The sequence below is a fragment of the Puntigrus tetrazona genome, chromosome 17 (assembly GCF_018831695.1).
Source record: "Puntigrus tetrazona isolate hp1 chromosome 17, ASM1883169v1, whole genome shotgun sequence".
Lineage (NCBI taxonomy): Eukaryota > Metazoa > Chordata > Actinopteri > Cypriniformes > Cyprinidae > Puntigrus > Puntigrus tetrazona.
In genome coordinates, this window is record NC_056715.1 from 18415982 (window position 1) to 18433992 (window position 18011).

General features: G+C 40.2%; 1 protein-coding gene across 1 annotated transcript in view; it reads left to right on the plus strand.

The window, feature by feature from the left end:
- eipr1 (EARP complex and GARP complex interacting protein 1) overlaps positions 1–4797 on the plus strand; it is a 30997-nt gene extending 26200 nt beyond the window's left edge. The window contains exons 7-10 of the mRNA XM_043263558.1: positions 107–274; positions 1853–2020; positions 4207–4386; positions 4467–4797. Of these exons, the coding sequence (XP_043119493.1) occupies positions 107–274; positions 1853–2020; positions 4207–4381 (511 nt within the window). The 3' untranslated portion in view covers positions 4382–4386; positions 4467–4797. The remainder of the gene's footprint in view (positions 1–106; positions 275–1852; positions 2021–4206; positions 4387–4466) is intronic.
- The last annotated feature ends 13214 nt before the right edge of the window (positions 4798–18011 follow it).

Genomic DNA, 18011 nt, shown 5'->3' on the forward strand with positions numbered 1-18011 from the left:
GCTTTCCCGCTCTGTCTGTTCCTCTCGTTCTCTTCTGTGCTTCCCTCTCCATCACTCTCTCTCAGTTGTTCGTTTGCGTTGATCTGAGTGTTTTTGTCGTTCACAGCCAGATCTACTGCATTGAAAACGCTCATGGGCAGCTGGTGCGGGACTTGGACTTCAACCCTAACAAGCAGTATTACCTGGCCAGCTGCGGCGATGACTGTAAAGTCAAGTTTTGGGATGTGCGTCACATCAACGAGCCCGTCAAGTGTCTGGAGGAGCACTCTCACTGGTCAGACACAGAAATGACACACCTACCACTTACACTACCAATCAAGCACTGGAAGCTGAAATAATAGTGTTTTTCAAAGATGCATGTTTTTTCATCCAAAATATAGCATCTATTTTCTACGTGAATATACTTTCAAATGTAATTTATTTCTGTGTTGTACATGACGGCATCATTACCCCAGTCTTCAGTGTCACATGATCCTTGGGAAATCTTTCTAATATGTTGATTTATTAACAATGGATCTTTTTGTGTTTTTAATAACAATTCTGTTCAAATTTTAATGCATCCTTTTTTCAGGATTCTCACTTTTAAAAAACATTTGAATGGTGGCGTATCACCGTTTCCACAAAAATATCCATCAGCAAAAATACAGCTTTTTTATATTAATAATAACGATAAATGCTTCTTTAGCAGTAAATCATCATATTAAAATGATTTCTGAAGGGCCATGTGGCACTGAAGACTGGAGTAATGTTACTGAAAATGCAGATTTGAGCTAAATGTCTTCATTCTTTATTCAGAAATATGAGAAAATCTTACCAACCTTAACTTTTTTGAACTGTAGTATTTTTGCTTATTTAAAAACAGAATCGAATCTGTCAAATAACGAGTCCACCTTGTGTCCTTTTCATTATATCAGTAGTAAATGACACCCAGCTTTTTATGAGATAGAAATGCCTGCGTGTGAGATCTCTGTTAATTAGCCGTTAATCTGTCTAATGTGACTTACCTTTGCAGGCGCGTTTATAATTGTATTTCAGCCGAAGATAATCGTCTTTTCGTGAGGTTTGAGGCTTGTGTTAGCGCGATCTTTCGCGTCTTTCTTGAATCCAGCTGCACTCAAAGCCGGTCTTCCTGCGCTATTTTATCTGCGCGTGTCGGGTTTCAACGTGGTTATCTTAAATGTAGAAGACAGTATTTTAATTAGTGTGTGTATATCTGTGCTCTTACATCTTGCTGATGCTATAGTTGTGTGTTATAGCGCTCTGGGGTGTGTTAGCGTAGCTGGATTTAGCTCGCTGCAGATCTATTTCAGTGGAGAAAGAGGAGTGTGTGTGTGAGATTGCGAGAGTGTCTGCTCGTAGGTGTGAGTCACTGGATATAATTGCCTCAGAATCGCGCGTATTGCTTCCTGCACATACACACACACACACACACACACACACACACACACACATGCGCACGCACCAATCAAGGCATGATAGCATGTCAGCCACAGGATGCTATCTCTTAAAGATAGAGGCGCCGGATCAATCAGAGCCGTTTTGATCCTATTTAGATAGGAAACAGCCACGACAACAACGTCCCGAACATGATTCTCATTTCTTGTGTTTGCAGCGACAGGGATTCGTCTGAGCCTCGGGCTGGGAGGTATTAGGGAATATTTGGGGATAGGAGACAGATTAGTTAGGGAGAAGTCTTGACTGAGCCAGATTTTACTGCTGACAGCTGAGTTATCCTCCCACAATCCCTGGCTATGAGGGCTGGGATCCTTTTCTGAGCCGTGCCCGGGGCTTATGCAGACGGAGGAAGAGAACAGAGAAATAAGCGAGGGTGTCGTGTGTGTGTGTGTTTCAGGGTGTGGAGTGTGAGGTACAATCACTCTCACGACCAGCTGCTGCTCACCGGCAGCAGCGACAGCAGGGTCATCCTGTCCAACATGGTGTCCATCTCCTCAGAGCCGTTCGGACACCTGGTGGACGACGACGAGCTCAGTGACAACGACGAGAGCCAGCAGGAGGACAAGTACGCATCCCTTTCTGTCTCTCTCAGCTGGAAAGAGCACCTGAAAGCATTCCCAGAGTGGGATCGCTCCACTAGACGTTAGAAGTCACCGATACCAAAAGAGAGTGCTCTGATTTAAACGGAACTTGAGTGTTTTACTTCCATTAAATGCAGGCTAGTCAAAATGACGTGCCAGCGAAAGATTTAACTTCGTGGAGAAGCTGGAGAAAGTTGTGCAAAAGCTAGAGCAAGCAACGAGAAACCGCGAAGGAACAAAGAACGGGATGACATTGCGTTCGACAGCTCACAAAGAACTAAAGAAACGCTAGGGCTGTGTATGAACGGGAGGCTAACGAGAGGAACAAGATTAGAAAAAACACCACTGGAGACAGGAAGCGACGCAAAAGAAACGCAACAGAAACAAGAAAGAGCAGATTTGCGAGGAGACCAATCACGTTTATTTTCTAAAGCCAAAATAAAACCTCAAAAACAGAACAAACTAAAAAGCTATATCCTTCAAAAAGCTTTCTTCGGGATGACGGATAAATAAAATAATGTTAAGTAAAATTAAAAGTGCCCTGTAGTTGGCGATGGCGAAGAAATAAAATGACGCAGAAAAGCTTGGTTTCATGCTAAATGTAATGCGTAACTACAGCAAACTATTCGATTAAAGTAGAAGTAGTTCAGATACTCGTTCAGAAATATTGTGAAGTAGAGAGTAAAAGCTGCTGATGTTTTTGATACTCTAGTAAAACTAAATAGATACTTAAGTACGGTAATTAGTTACGTTTACTCAAGTACTTTACGCATCTGCATCAGCTTTTTTGTGTATATAGACTTTCCGTATATAAATGCAATGGAATTGGTTCCTTTGGAATTCTAAGATATTGAGCTTCAGTTCCATTCGATGGGGCATCTATCCTGTGAAGTAAATACATTGTCACAGAATATGCAAATAACTCAATTTTGACAAAATGTCAGTTAGACAGATGTTCCTAGGATCTTCCAATTTGAGTTCAGTACAATTCTATTCATTTAAATCCCATTCAGGCAAATTTAGTTCAGCTCAGTTCAGTGTGTCAGTCTGTTTGATTTGGTTAAATTCCACAAAATGTCTTCTTTTTAAATGAGTTCAGGACATTTCAGTTCATTTCCAGGTCAGTAGAATTTAGTTTAGGTTAGCGATGGGGAACGAAATTTCAACAATAATTAATGTGATTATAATTCATAAAAGTATATAAAAAGTAAGATAAATTCAATACCATTCCATTAACTTCCAAAAATTTCAATCCATATTAATATAATTTAGATCAGGTCAGATCTATTTTGTTTAGCTCTTTTTCAGTTTAGTTTGATGCAGTTTAATTATTGGAATTATATTTGCTATTTTCAAAAGAGTTAAATACAGTTCAGTAAATTTCTATTTAATTCAGTCAAGTTCAGTTAAGTCTAACCATTTTTTTCCAGTCCAGTTTGATTGAGTTAATTTCTCAAAATATATTTATTTTCCACTCCATTTATTTCAGTATAGTTTAGCAGAGACCAGTTTAGCATAACTCGGTGTGGTTCTATTACAGTTCTATTCATTTCAGTTCAGTTTAAATCAGATAAATTCCACAGAATATATTTTATTTTCAGTTGATTTGAAGAAAATGATTTTTCATTTCAATCCAGTTCAGTACGATTTATTTCAGGTAGATTATTTTTCAGTGGAGTTGGATACCGTTCTACTAAGTGATCGTAATGTCAATCCAGTTCAGTTCAGTATAGATGAGCTCAGTTCAGTTGAGTCTAGCTCTGTCAACCTCCACCAAAAGAACCTATCTGTTAACTTTAGTTCAGTGCAATTCTATTCATTTCCATTAATTTCAGTAAAATTTAGTCGAGGTCAGTCCAGTTCAATCTAGCTTGGTTTTTGCTCCAGTTTGATTCCGTTTCACAAAATACGTTTATTCGCAGCACTGTTCAATTCTATTCATTTTAGTCTAGTTCTAGCTCACTGTAGCTCAGTGTTTTCATTCCAGTTTGCGCAACATACGTTTGTTCTTTTTGTTTTTCCAATTACGTTCAGTACAATTCGATGCAATTTCAGCCGAGCGTGATAAAATGAAATGCATGCTAATCATTACGTGTCAGTTCAGTTGAGTATGGTGCGGTCGCTATATATTACCAGCGTCACTTACTCCGCTCGTGTCTGTTGTGTGAAGAGGGAAAGAGCCGCTGCAGGACAGCATCATTGCCACGTATGAGGAGCACGAGGACAGCGTGTATGCGGTGGAGTGGTCTGCTGCGGACCCCTGGCTGTTCGCCTCGCTCAGCTATGACGGCCGGCTGGTGATTAACAGAGTCCCCCGAGCCCTCAAATACCGGATCCTTCTGTAGAGCTGGTGAGCATCAGAAGGACGGAAAACAGTGGCGCTGATGAAGCTATTCAGCAAAATAACAGCAGGTCTTTCTCTTTTCCCAGGATGAACCCTCGTACCCGGCTCCTGCAGACGTGGATGAGCGAAATCCCACTTTGACTTCATGCACGGGACGGTTTGAGCGAACGCATCAGACGTCTGCAGCAGCTGAACTGTTGGCCTGCCGTTCGCCAGCGCCCGCAGACATCGGTGTTCTCGTGTTTTTGCGCGTTCTGTTTGGTGCTGTGGGAAATCAGAACCCTGAAGATTAATTATGATTATGTGTCTTATCATGTACGCCGTAACAAAAGCAATGCTCTGTGGAGCTGTCAGAGAAAGCCTAATTACCCCTGTATGTTTCCCATAAAACGGCTTTAATTAAAGAGCGCGATTTGATGTCCTTCTCTGCTTATCTGGCTCTGCTCTCCTCCGTCTGTAATTGCGAGGCGAGTGTTGGTTAAAGCACCTCCAGTGACAGTCTGCTTTAATTGCAGCTTGACTCTCCACGTCTCGGGCTGCCGAGGGACAGGCCGCGGTCCGATCCGTCAATACCAGGGCCGGCGGAACGAGTCTCTGAATGCATAATGTCAGCGCTCGCTGTCTCGAGCGGCGCCTCGGATTCTTCACGTCCCCCGTCTGTTGTCAGTGATGCGGGGAAGTTAAATGCGTTTAGAGGATTTTAACCCTCCGTGGACCGTCACAAGCCCGTGCTCTTCTGCGTCTCCGTGAAAGGTTGCGTTCACTTGTGAAGGTGCCTAGAAGTTCAGAAATGCTAATTGAGCACAACAGGCTCACATCACATTCATTACGCCGGGTTTCTGTGGGGTTTGGAAAAGTACGGGATTTAAGTATTTTTTGAGGTTTGGAAATCGGAGTCTGGAAACGTGCATTGTAAAGTATGCATCTCTAAAGGGAAGATTTTCCGGTCAAAGACTACACTACCCACAATCCCACCAGTTAGAGAAGCCACTTTTACTGTGAAACTCAACAGTGACCATTTATTGCTCTGAAATGATGAAACCTCGAAGATGATCGAGTTGCTTTTTATGCACTCAGACTTGCCTGTGCTATTTAATAAATCAAAAGCAAATATAATACAAGCACTGATGTTGATATACCAAAATATTTCACATTAAATTCTACTTGATAACTACTGTAATGTAGTAAAGTGGAAAGCCACACGATAAATCTGAGTTATCGTACGTAGCTGTCTGTGATCAATGGCCATATAATTCATATTAAGGGTCATAAACAACACAACACACAACACTACAACAGTGCCATTGTCTTAAACTGAATAAATGCCCTAATATTATGTCAAATATGAATTTTTAAAATATATATTTAATGCAATAGTAATTAATCATTTTCAAAGGGTCATAAACAACACACAACACTACAAATAATTATATGTAATATTATGGCAAAATATAATCATATTTAATGCTTTTAAATGCAGTAGTTAATAGTTTTCACCTGCAAGATGATGTAAAACCATTAAAAATGTTTCACGGTGTATAAACTAGTAGTAAACTAGTAAACCTAGTAAGTTTTTTCTAGAAGCGAGTCCATCCAGTCCAGTATGCATAGCATTTGAGTATTTTCAGACGAACATAAGTGAAGATTAACAAATAAATAAATAATAATAAACGGGTGCCCAAATTTTGATGCTCTAAAAAGCGCATACAGCCACCGTGACAATAATCCATACGACCTCACACGATAAATCAGTGTTATCTGAGACTGAGGAATGTATAAGAAAAATACAAATATAGTAAATGTTTAAAACTTTAAACCAGCCGATTTCTCCAAATAAGTTGCTGAAGAGCCCTAAAGCAGTACAGTAACGTCAGGTCACTGCTCAATGTCGCTCATCTGTGTATTATATCTCTGCGGTTTGATGATTTGATTGCCGTCTCCGTCTGACCGGAGCTCTCTCGTGTGTTTTCGGGCGGTGTGTATTTGTATCCGTCGTATTTAAATACTGTTAAATCTATTGAATACATTCAATATTAAAACCACGGGGTCACTGTTGTGCGGTTCCCAGAGGGCCCAGCCAAAATTGGATTCAGCTGCTCGCAAATGAATTAAATGAAATTAGATTTCATTTAATAATTTATTTCTGTCTCTTGTGCGGGAGAGCGGCCCTTGGGGAGCCCAGGTGATGATTACCTTCACAAGAGCTCTGATTAGCATTCAGAAATAAACCCCGGCAAATAAAAGGAGCGTGCGCACGGAGGGAACGGCGGGAGGAACGCGGAAGGACTGGCTGGGAATCAGTAATCAGAGGCTATTGGGATAGCCTTGGGAACGTTTCTGTTTTTTTCTGTTTGAGAAAGATTCTTTCATATGGCTCTCTGCACGGCTGCCTCTCTCAGCTTATGTCTCTTTTTCAGATTATTTGCATTTCAAAAGCGTCATATTTTTGGATCCCTTGCACCAGCCGACTAGTGTCCTGCTGCGTTCGGATAACGGCTCTACCCGGAAATTATGGACATTATGTCATTTTCCTGATAAAGGTCGCAGGGAGTCATTCAGGCTGCATTTATGTGATCAAAAAATCAATAAAAATTATTACTATTTAAAATAGCTGATTTTTTATGCGCATGAATAGTAAATGTAATTTATTCCTGTGTTCAAAGCTGAATTTTCAGCACCATTACTCCAGTCTTCAGTGTCACGTGAGCAGAAATCATTTTAATATACTGATTTGCTGCTTGAGAAACATTTTGTATTATTATTATTATTATTAATGTTGAAAACAGTTCTGCAACGCGTCATTTAATGGTTTTAAGTTCGGTTTTGTTAACTATAATAACCCCGGTTCTATTGTGCATTAGTTGTTGGGTGAAAGAGAATGATTTTTTTTGCATAAAAATTTTATTTCAAAATAAGACCAATAGCATGCAAGATTTAAGATGAGTAAAATGCATACACAAACTACAACATGAAATTCATTTTAAAAGTGCATATGAAACGTTCCAATTAATCTCAATCAAATCCAAGTCGAGTTATTTTGATCGTGGGGAAAAAACACTAAAAATGTACAGCTAACCGACACAGCAGAACACAATTGAAACGTGATAACAATAAAAAGGCAGGGTTTTTGTTGCATGAAGATTCCACAGAATGTTTATTTCATGAGGATGATGAAACGATGAACGTTTGGAACGTTTGGCTTCATCACAATGGGACGACGTGTAACAGTGGTTATGTGAAGCAAGCGTGACCAAAAAACCAAGGGTTAAATAAAGCAATTCCCAACCTAACGCACATCAGCCGCCCTTAATTGTGTTGAACTTGGGCTTGTGAAAAAGAGAAATAAAAGCCCAACGCAGACTAATTTACTTTACTCGTGAGCGACATCTTCCAGTTGGACAATTATCATGAAAAATCCACTTCGGTTTGGGCAAAAACATAACGCGCCACGCATTTTGCCATACGTGAACTTCTAAAAAGTGTGCGTAGTGTGATATTTATGGGCCTCGGCCAACGCGCCGAACATATAATTGGTTGTGGAATGGCGTAATTGCGTTCATTCCTCATGTCCGTTGTCTCCAGCGATACGGCCTCTGAGGACTGAGTGAGATGGAGCTCTTCTTCTGGAGAGTCCTGGCTCACAGCCATTGATCGCTTTCAAAGAGCAGCCGTTTCTGTCCTAACGGTGATCTGGTTCCTCATCTCGTAACCTCCGGTCCGCCGCGGTCGAGGGTCTAACTTTCTCCTCGCTCACACCGCGTAGAGATCTCGATGTATGTCGCGAATAAATTAGAGCCAAAATAAAACAAACGGTAAAAACACTGAGCCTTTGCGTCATCCGTCTGGAGCTGCGTGACAGCTGTATGGCCGCGAACGAACACTAAATATAGAAATATGTGCAAAATTTGCTCTCATACGTGTGCTAAATTCATGCAAAAATGGCCACACGAATGCTTCAAAGTCGCAATGAAACAGAAGTAGCAAAAAATAATAATCTTTTGTATTGTGACGTATATCTGAGTGAATTTGGGGGATTTGGTTTAGGTTTGATAGTTGAGGCACTGTTATAGGTTATTAATATAAACCCTTTATTTATTAGACGTAAAATCTTGAATTTAGAGGAAATAATCTAGATTTAGAAGCAACACATTTCCTTATGGCCGTGCTGTACCTACTTAGTAGCACTATTACGTTTATTACCGGTATTTACGTACACATATTATGAAATATCACTACTGTATATTACAGTAAGTTACTGTACATCGGTCGGCTGATTCATTTTGGCCTTCTGGCTTTTATCATTGCACACGCAGTTATTCGGTCAAGAAGCTGAAGTCGGCTGCGGATCCATTTAATGATCGTTTCGCTCTCCCGTGCTCCGAGCCTTGCTCCGCGTTCGCTCTCGCCCGCATTTCAAGCCATTATTACTGTTTTATGCGCAGTAATTATTCAGATGCGTTTTGCCGTCGTCGCCGTCGTTGTTACCAGAAAGCATCTCGGCGATGCGAATGTAATTGAACGGTGTAATTATTCAAGCGCGTCTCCAGCCCGAGCGCCGAGCGGCGTACGAATGTTCCTCCCACGCTCTCACAGCGGAGTTATTTCAGGGAGCGCGGCGCTAGACCGTTTCCCAGCGGTGCTCGCAGCCCCCTCCTTCCTCTGGAGGAGAAAATATCCGTCTCTCCTCTCCTCCTCTCTCTCGCTAGTTTGTTATTACCTCTATCTAAGCCACCGGGTCCGTGATTTGAGAATTAGCAAGCCTGCTTTACGGGCTGAAGCTGCTTTGTCCACTGTGTGTGTGTGTGTGTGCTATAATAAGGACGTGTGCTGCGTGGAGTTCCTTTTTCCTGCGAGGAGGAGGAAGTGACCTACATAGCGGCGTCTGAGTGCATTCAGAAGAGCGAGGAAGAACAACACGAAGACGATGCGATGCGATTTAGTGGCAGGGTGGCGCTGTGAGAAACAAAGGCTGGAGCTGATAGAAAGCTTCTCGGGTTGTTTTGTGTTAAATGGTGGGCAAATGAATGCGGGACCACTACGTTCTGTTTCTTTTTTAAAGATCGTCTCTCGAAACATCGCGTCCGTTGCTCTCGCATCTGCATCTATAGCAATGACATGATTATTTTCGCATCCGTATTTGAATTTTTGCATCACTGATATACTATTATAGTGATAATATTTCAATTTCTTTTAATTATATAATTTTATTTTTATTATATAAAATATTGCCTTGACAACTAGTTGAAAAAATAATTTAATTTAATTTAATTTAATTTAATTTAATTTAATTTAATTTAATTTAATTTTGAATGCAATTTTTTCTTACAGTTTTAGTTTTATCCGTTTTATTTTATTATTAATTACCTAATTCGGATAAAACTGGACGTGGTGCTTCAAAAATATTTAAAAAAGCCCTTTTTTAAAAAAAAAATAAGTTTAAAAAAATATATTAATTTTTTTTTTTTTTTTTTTTTTTTTTTTAATTTTGCAGTTACAAAATTTCTGTAAACATTGTCTGTTTAAAACCGTAATTTGCAAAAAGAAAAAAGTTCACTAACGTACCATCATTTTCATATAGGTCAGGTACGGCTTGTCCTCTTTCAAAGGCATTGTAGCGTCGTTAAATCATTTTTGTGGGCAAACAGATACGTTGTTTGTCGCTGATGCCAGAGCGCCGCTCGAAGCCCGGCTCACACCGAGGTCAACCCGAGCATCGTTCTGTCGGTCAGTGGTGTGGAGAATCCCTGTGATCAACTTTCATTCCCGACTGGATTTTCCATCAAAATTTGGCTTAACGACTGTAAATGTGACCCCAGCTTTAAAAAAAGCATCGTTTCTGCGGCTGTCCAGCAGTCTGGTTATCCGTTAATAAAAGGGTGGAAACATCAGAGACTCTGCCAGCTCCCATAAACACGGCGAGGACGCCGGTCTAATCTGTTGTGTCCTAAACAACAGCCTGCTTTCCATAAATTCGGTGTCTCTTCATCCCTGCGAAAGCATCTGCATATTGTTGGCTTTTCTATACGAACGCGAGCCGCGTTTAGCACTTGGCATCGGTTTGCCGTGGATTAATAGGACTCAAGTTTTATGACGGGTTCTATCGGGTAAATGAGCTTAGAGCTAAGCTAACTGAATAGGATTCGTATGAATTTTAATAGGAGATCCGTTAGCGCGCGAAACCAAGGCAGGATAATGTATGCCGCTCACCAGCAACCAAAAACCAGCGGAGTCATTGTGTTAATTCCACATGATAAACATAATAAAGGAAATCATGCAATATTCATGCGAATGTTTGTGGGTGAAAGCCATTCGTATTTCTCTCCCTACCACGCACTTTGAAGAGAGAGGCTTAATGGAATAATTTGTCAGATCTTTGACATGTACAGTACCGTCTTGCTTTATGTTTTCGCATCAGTAGCAAATGTGCGGCGGCTCTGTAAATGGCTTTGGGACATCAGTGAAAAGTCTCACTCTCATCGCTCTGAAAAGACGCTTTCATGACACTGAACTCAATCAAGCATGTTTGAAAGACATTAGGTCTACTTGTGTGTGTGTGTGTGTGTATATATATGTATATGTATATCAGATTCCATCCGGTTCCGTTTACTGGCAGGGCAATGTGTTTTGTTCTTAAACGTATTGCATCATAAAGTACTGTAAAGATAATGGCTAGAATGTAATTTAAAGAAAGAGCTGGGACGCAGTGAAAGTGTGATGTGGTCTGGAGAAATATATGCATATTTTTTAAGCAGCGATAGAAATTTCTTCTGCCTTTCTGATTGCATTGAAGGCAAGATACTACAGATTCATGAATGAACCGCTCTTATTGCGTTGTAAAAGATGACACGGTTTTATTTTTGTGCGCGAACTATCCCTTTAATAGCCGTGTTTTTTTCCGTCTCGCGTATTTTCAGCAGCTCTCCGGTGCTCGAGTCTGTTAATGCAGAGAAGGGAGCTAGAGGACAGAAGCAGCTGTGTCTCCGCGGGGCCCTTCTGAGGCTTTTAATTGTTTTATCTGACAGACAGCACTGAGAAGTGGACTAAACTTTTGTGCCTGCAGTGCACATTTGGGTGGTGGAAGATCAGAACGAGACGAATGTCCCTGAGGTGGGCATATGTGTGAGAGATAACACGGCGCTCAGACTGACTTTCACCGAGTCTGTCTGCATGCTCTGCTTATTTTTACACACACCCTGGAAAAACAGCCCACACCAGACAGAAGAGCCTGTCAGATGCATCCAGCTGCCGTTTGTAAACCCGTATTGCAGGTATTCATATTAAATCACCGTAAGATTAAAATGATTCAAAATGCAAACTAAGCATTTACTAAAAATAATAAATATTTTAAAACTTATTATCAACTAATACGTTCCATACACTTTAACGGCCACGTATTTTTAAATTTTTTTATTTAATTTTTACATTTATTTTTATCACAATATTTTTATTGGTCGCATTAATCACACCGCAAATACAGCTAATTGGAGACATACATGCATTTTCATAATTCTGAAAGGAATCCAAGAAATCTGAACTTTTTGTTAGTTGTTATTTAGCATTTCAACAGAAACATTCTGTGAAGGCTTCTGATACAAAACGAAATAAATGGTGAAAGCTGAATTGCCAGTGTTTACAAGGTTTGAGGCAATGTGATTCAAAAAAAAAAAAAGTTTTGCAAGAAGCTCAAATAACCAGGCTGTTGTTTTAATGTTTGCCAACAAATCCTTTGAGCACATCTGCATATTCCGCTTTGACTGAGTCTTTTTTTTTTATATTTCAGTGTTCATTGCTTCTAGATGGAAGGGAACAAAGTTTGTGCAATATGTGCCAGGCTTCATGTAAACGGTTAAATATCTGGTTTGTGCGATAGTGGGATATAATCCTAGAAGTCTTGTGGATTACTTCAGGATATCTTCATAAACTGTAGTGCTTTAAAACAAAACTATTGGAAATCTTACAAAGATTTGAGTCCGCTGTGGAAGCCAGTGTCACTGTTTAGTTCAAATATTAAGTGATGGTGAGTAAATGATGGCAGATGACTTTGTGTCACGTACAAACGGCTTTTTGAGGAAGCTCTTGTGATTTTTGTGTGCAATATCAGAAAGTTCATATACAGTGCCTCTCACTGACATTGGCACTCTTGGTAAATATGATCAAAGAAGGCTGTGAAAATTTATCTGCTTTGTTAATCCTTTTGATATTTTATTTAAAACATTCACAAAAATATAACCTTTCATTGGATAATGAGAATTTAAAGTGGGGGGAAATATCATTATGAAATAAATGTTTATCTCAAGTACATTTTGGGAACAGTTATTGGCACCCTTTTCCCTTTTAGGGTTCTGCTCTGTTCAAGGTTCAGAGGACTGGAATGGCCCATTTTTGTGTTTTTTTTTTTAATTTATGTTTGGATTATTGTCTGGTTGGAAGACTATGTCTATTATTAAAACCTTTGCACTTGGATCTCCGCTCATCCCCACCCATTCGTAACAGAATAATCAGCCATAGCTGGATCCAGTGGTTTTACTTCTACAACCTGGCTCAACCATGGACCCAGTCGACCAGTTTCTACATCTGTGTCAAGGAGGCCAATCGATTGAGGAGTATGTACACCGGTTCTTGTGAGTTATCATATGATGTACCACTTTACGATGTGTTTCCATTTAAGGACTAGTTCCATTTTGGACTTAATGAACCCACTAAGTCTCAGTTACCCAGAGGGGAATTTAATGGCAGTCTAAGGGACATTATGGACTATGTTATTTTGTTATGTGGTTCTTCATTTACCGTGGGTGAAGCAGAGTACTATGTTTGAACCCCAAAGAATTTGACCCATCATGGCCACCAGCAGGTTCTGTGATTTTTGCAGCAACTCCTGTGTTTGCTGCACCATCATGTTCTCTGGCCACAAGTTCAGCGCCTTGTCACAAGATGGCCACCAACCCAGAGTACCGTCCCAAGATGGGCGCCAATTTAGCGTTTATTCTCAAGATGGCTGCCAGCCCAGAATCTTTTCCCGAGATGTCTGGCAATCCTAAGCCACTGCACAAGATGGTCACCAACTTGGAGCCACTGAACAAGATGGTTGCCAACCCAGACTCTCTTCCCAAGATGGTCGCCAAACCCAGAGCCACTGCACAAGATGGCTGCCAACCCAGAGCCACTTCACAAGATGCCCGGCAACCCATAGCCACTGCACAAGATGTCTGCCACACCAGAGCCTTCAGCCATTATGGGAATCAAGCCATACTCTTCAGCCATCACGCATGCCACTCCAATCTTCCCGAGCATCGTGCATGTTGCATTTGAAGACACCAGGACTTTCCAAGGGCAGTTCAGTGCAGCAGGTGTCCCAAGAACTTCAGCATTGGTCATCTAATAGACTGTCCCCTTATCCTCTGTGCTCCCTGTTATGGGGGTTGCCATTATGAGTGTGTGGGCCACTCACTGCACCCTAGAAGCTTCACCTGTCCACCAGTCTGCCCCAGAGGCCTCACCTGTCTACAAATATGCTCTAAAGGACTCATCTGTCTGCAGGTCTGCTCCAGAGATCTCACTCATTTTCGAGTCTGCTTCAGATCCTCCAGAGGTGTTGCTGAAAGCTACAGAAACAACGGAGGTGTCGGCTTGTGTCGTAGATCCTCCAAAGGGGGCACCACCCACTACAGAAGCTCCTGAGGAGGGGGTGCTCATCTGGGGACTCACCTGTGAATCCTCAGACTGTTCTGCTATGGCTAGGGAAGCCATTTGCAAATCCTCTGACTGCTTAGTCACAGCCAAGGTTGTGGGCTCCAGCTCTGTCTGTACCACCCCTGAAGGCCTTTGCCAAGCCTGCTTCGCGCTGGAGAGCTTTCATCATGCCTCCAGCTCCACCCTGGTGGTCTTCCGCTATGCCTGCTCCACCCCTGGAAATTCTCAGCCCTGCCTGCTCTACTCTGGAGAGTCCCAGCTCTGCCTGCGCCACCATGGGTCCCAGCTCTGCCTTTGCTCGATGGCCCAAGACCTCCACAGTTTCATTGTCTGCCACTGCTCCATGGTCCAGGACCACCAAGATACCATGCTTCAGTTCCCAGTTCATATCCACTTGGATCTGGCCCCCATCCTTCCCCCTGTTCTGCCTCTGCTATGCCTCCTGCCTGGACTTTCATCTGTTTTCGGTAAGGAGCGTCTGGTAGCCCCTGAGCACTTGAATCCCCACTTACCCTCAAAAAGGGCTAATTTTTAGTTTCATCTGACCACAGAAGCCAGTCCCATTTAAAGTTTTAGTCATGTCTGATAACTGAATATGCTGGAATTTGTTTTTTAGATAAGCAAGAAATTTTTTTTTTGAAATTCTTCCAAACAACATGTGGTGATGTAGGTACTGTTTGACTGTCTTTTCATAAATGTGTTGAAACTAAAGATTATGAACTATGAAGGATGCAATACTGCTCTATAGGACAGTTTTGCCCAATCTCATCTTAATCTTGAGTACTTATAGTCTATAGACAAACTTTGTGTGTGTTATGTCCAACTAGCATCTATTCCATTAAGTACTAATACTTATTAGCTACTAGTGCTTAATCTTTAGTTAATAGTAACTTTTTAATACCAGCACTTATTCATAATAGTGCTTTCAAATAATTATTTGCGATTGATTGCATCCAAAAATAAAAGTTAACATATTTTTCTTAAATATATACATGTGTGTGTTTGTATTTATATATACATAATAAATATATACACTGCACACGTAAACAAAAAGATACTAGTATTTATGTCAATAGTAACTAACTATACTGCTGTTACCCATGTTTCCATTAACTTCTTTTGGGATCTGACAGTAATACTAATGCTAGCATTTATTAAATCTATTACCTTTTAATAGTAGATACTAGTATTCATTCATTTGGTAGTATTTATTTATTAGACACTAACAATTTTTATTGTACTAGTAATGCTTGAATTAATATATATTAAGTACTAGTATCAACTGCAAAAGTAATAGTAACTAATCAGCAAGTTTTAGTATCTTTTTAACGGGCGCTACTATATAATGAACAAGCACCAGCTTCTTTTAAAAAGCTACTAGCACCTAAAAAATAAGCACTAGAAGCTAACAAATAAGTATTACTTATTAATGGAATAGAGTAACAAAAAAAGTACTAGTAGCATGAACAGATAGAAAAGGTCTTCCAGGAACTGACGTCGCATCGAACCCTTTATTTTCAAGAGTGAACCTTCATCTTCTGCTGTCCTTAAGAGTTTATGTGCTCAAAAATATACATGCGAGTGATATTTCTTTCATAAGGAGAATGTAAGTTATCTGTCTTCGAGCCGGAGGGGACAGCTGGTAGCTCTTGTAGACAAAGAGCAGAAGCGATTTGATAAGAGAGTACAAGACAAACTAATCAGGATGAATCTACACGTTATTACAGAAGTCTAAAGGGCCGTTCTGTCTCAGTCGAGACTCCCGCTGCTCATAAGGCTCTCCGGATCTCTTCCCCTCCGAATTGTGCCATCTATCACCCTGTATATTGTTTCTTTCATAATCCTGTCTCCTCTGCTCTCTGCATTTCTTCAGCGGGGAGGCAGAAAGGTGAATTATCACGGGACTCGGCGTGCAGGCTTCTTTCTTCAAGGTGCTAATAACCAGCTCTTCTTTTCCTTCACCCCCCACGTTTCTCTTCTTCCTTCCTTCCTTCCTTCTCTCTCTTTCTGTCTGTCCTTTACTATTTCTACAGTTTCTCTTTCATCCTGCTGGTAGTGGACGCGTGCTGCGCTCTCATTATAGCGGGTGATAATTACGTGAGAGACAAAGAAATCTGATTGAGGCGCCCACTCAGAGCAGGAGAGAGTTAATTTCACACTTACAGCATGCTTTAATTAAAGAAAAAAAAGAAAGAAAGGTAAACATCCCTGTCATATTGTGTGTGCGTGCGTCACACGAGAGGGACGTTACACTCTTCGAATCCTACGTTATTTTTAACGCTCGATAATTGATTTGATTGTCATGCACATTAGCAGGGTGCTGATACATTTGCTGCGGTTTAAAGCAAAAAACTCAACATATCAGTAGCTATCATCTTTTGCGGGCACGAATGGATATCAAAAACTTAGTTTTTAGGTGCATGATTTTGATGTCGCATAGATCCGTTTTGGAAAATCCACCGTCAGTTACTGCTGGTTTGTTAATTAAGGCTAGATATTCATGTTTTATGATCTAAATAAGTAAATAAATCAGCGTGGGTCAGGAAAGCGTTTTTATATTAAATTTCAAAGAAATGATTTCCGTTCTTTAAAGAAACCGTCAAAAATCAAATGAAAAATGTGAAGCAGCACATTGGTTTTTTACGATTATAATGATTACAATAATGAGAAATGTTTCTTGATCAGCATATCATCATATTAGAATGATTTCTGAAAGATTATGTGACACTGAAGACTATTATGCACTTACATTTATATTAATAATTTAGTACAATGCACTTACCATATCCATACATTATTACATTGTACTTATATATATATATATATATAATTACATCTGTATTACATTTTTGTAGTTACACTTATAATTACACCGTTGACCCATCCTTTACACCTTAACCTACCCATAACCTACCCATACCACCAAACCTGTCCCTAACCTTACCCGTATCCACCTCAATAGCAGCAAAGTGCTATATAAACACAATAACTCCATAGTAGTTTTGGTCACATGATATAAAGTGTGACCACAGAAATAAATTACATTTTACTATGTATTCACATAGATAACATGCTATTTTAAATTGCAGTCATATTAATGTTTAATGCATTTCTTTTGTCCTGGTGGTAAAACGCAAAGGTCCCAGATCTCAAAACGCCTTCAGTTATCCTTATCGCAGATCGTAGTTTAAAGACACGAGTGCTTCTTTCTGCACGTGCTGCATTCGTTCTGCAATTATAAAGGGAAATAAAAATAGCAGAATCAATTTCACACCATAGAGGCAGACAATGAGATTTTCTGCTAAATGTTTCTTCTCTGATTAAGATGCAGGTGTCTTTAGTTGAACGTGATTACGGGCTTATCTTATCATGCAGTAATTACATATAATGTTTGCTGATGATATATCAAATCAGATATCAAGAATAATTTGTGTTTGTTTATATATTTGTGCTTGAAGCCCGGTCTCTACGCAGAACGTGTTTCCCAAAGAATGATGGGATGTCACATGTATAGTTTCTTTAGGTTACAGGGGTTGAAGTCATTGTCAGAGCGTATCTGGTTATTCGCAACCACTAAAAGACCACTGTTTTGTCCATAAATACATTTTATACATTGTATTATGTATAGATAATGTATTATGCACATATAATGCATATTCTATGTAGTGTATAGAGATGCCCCGAAGTTAAAATGTCTTGATGGATTAGTTTGTGATGTTTGGACCCACTCACTGCAGGTGATGATTATTTATACAAGTTAGTTATTCAACTCGTTATTTGAAGGTAACTACCAGAAGGTTAAACTCAAGAAGGGAATTTTGCATAGTGTCCGTCTCAAGAATAAGAGATTTTGAGTACAGAAAATCTGAGTTGAGGACTTTCGATAGTTCCCTGGCACGCCCACAGGTTTGGTGGGCCAATCACAGACAAGAATTTCACGA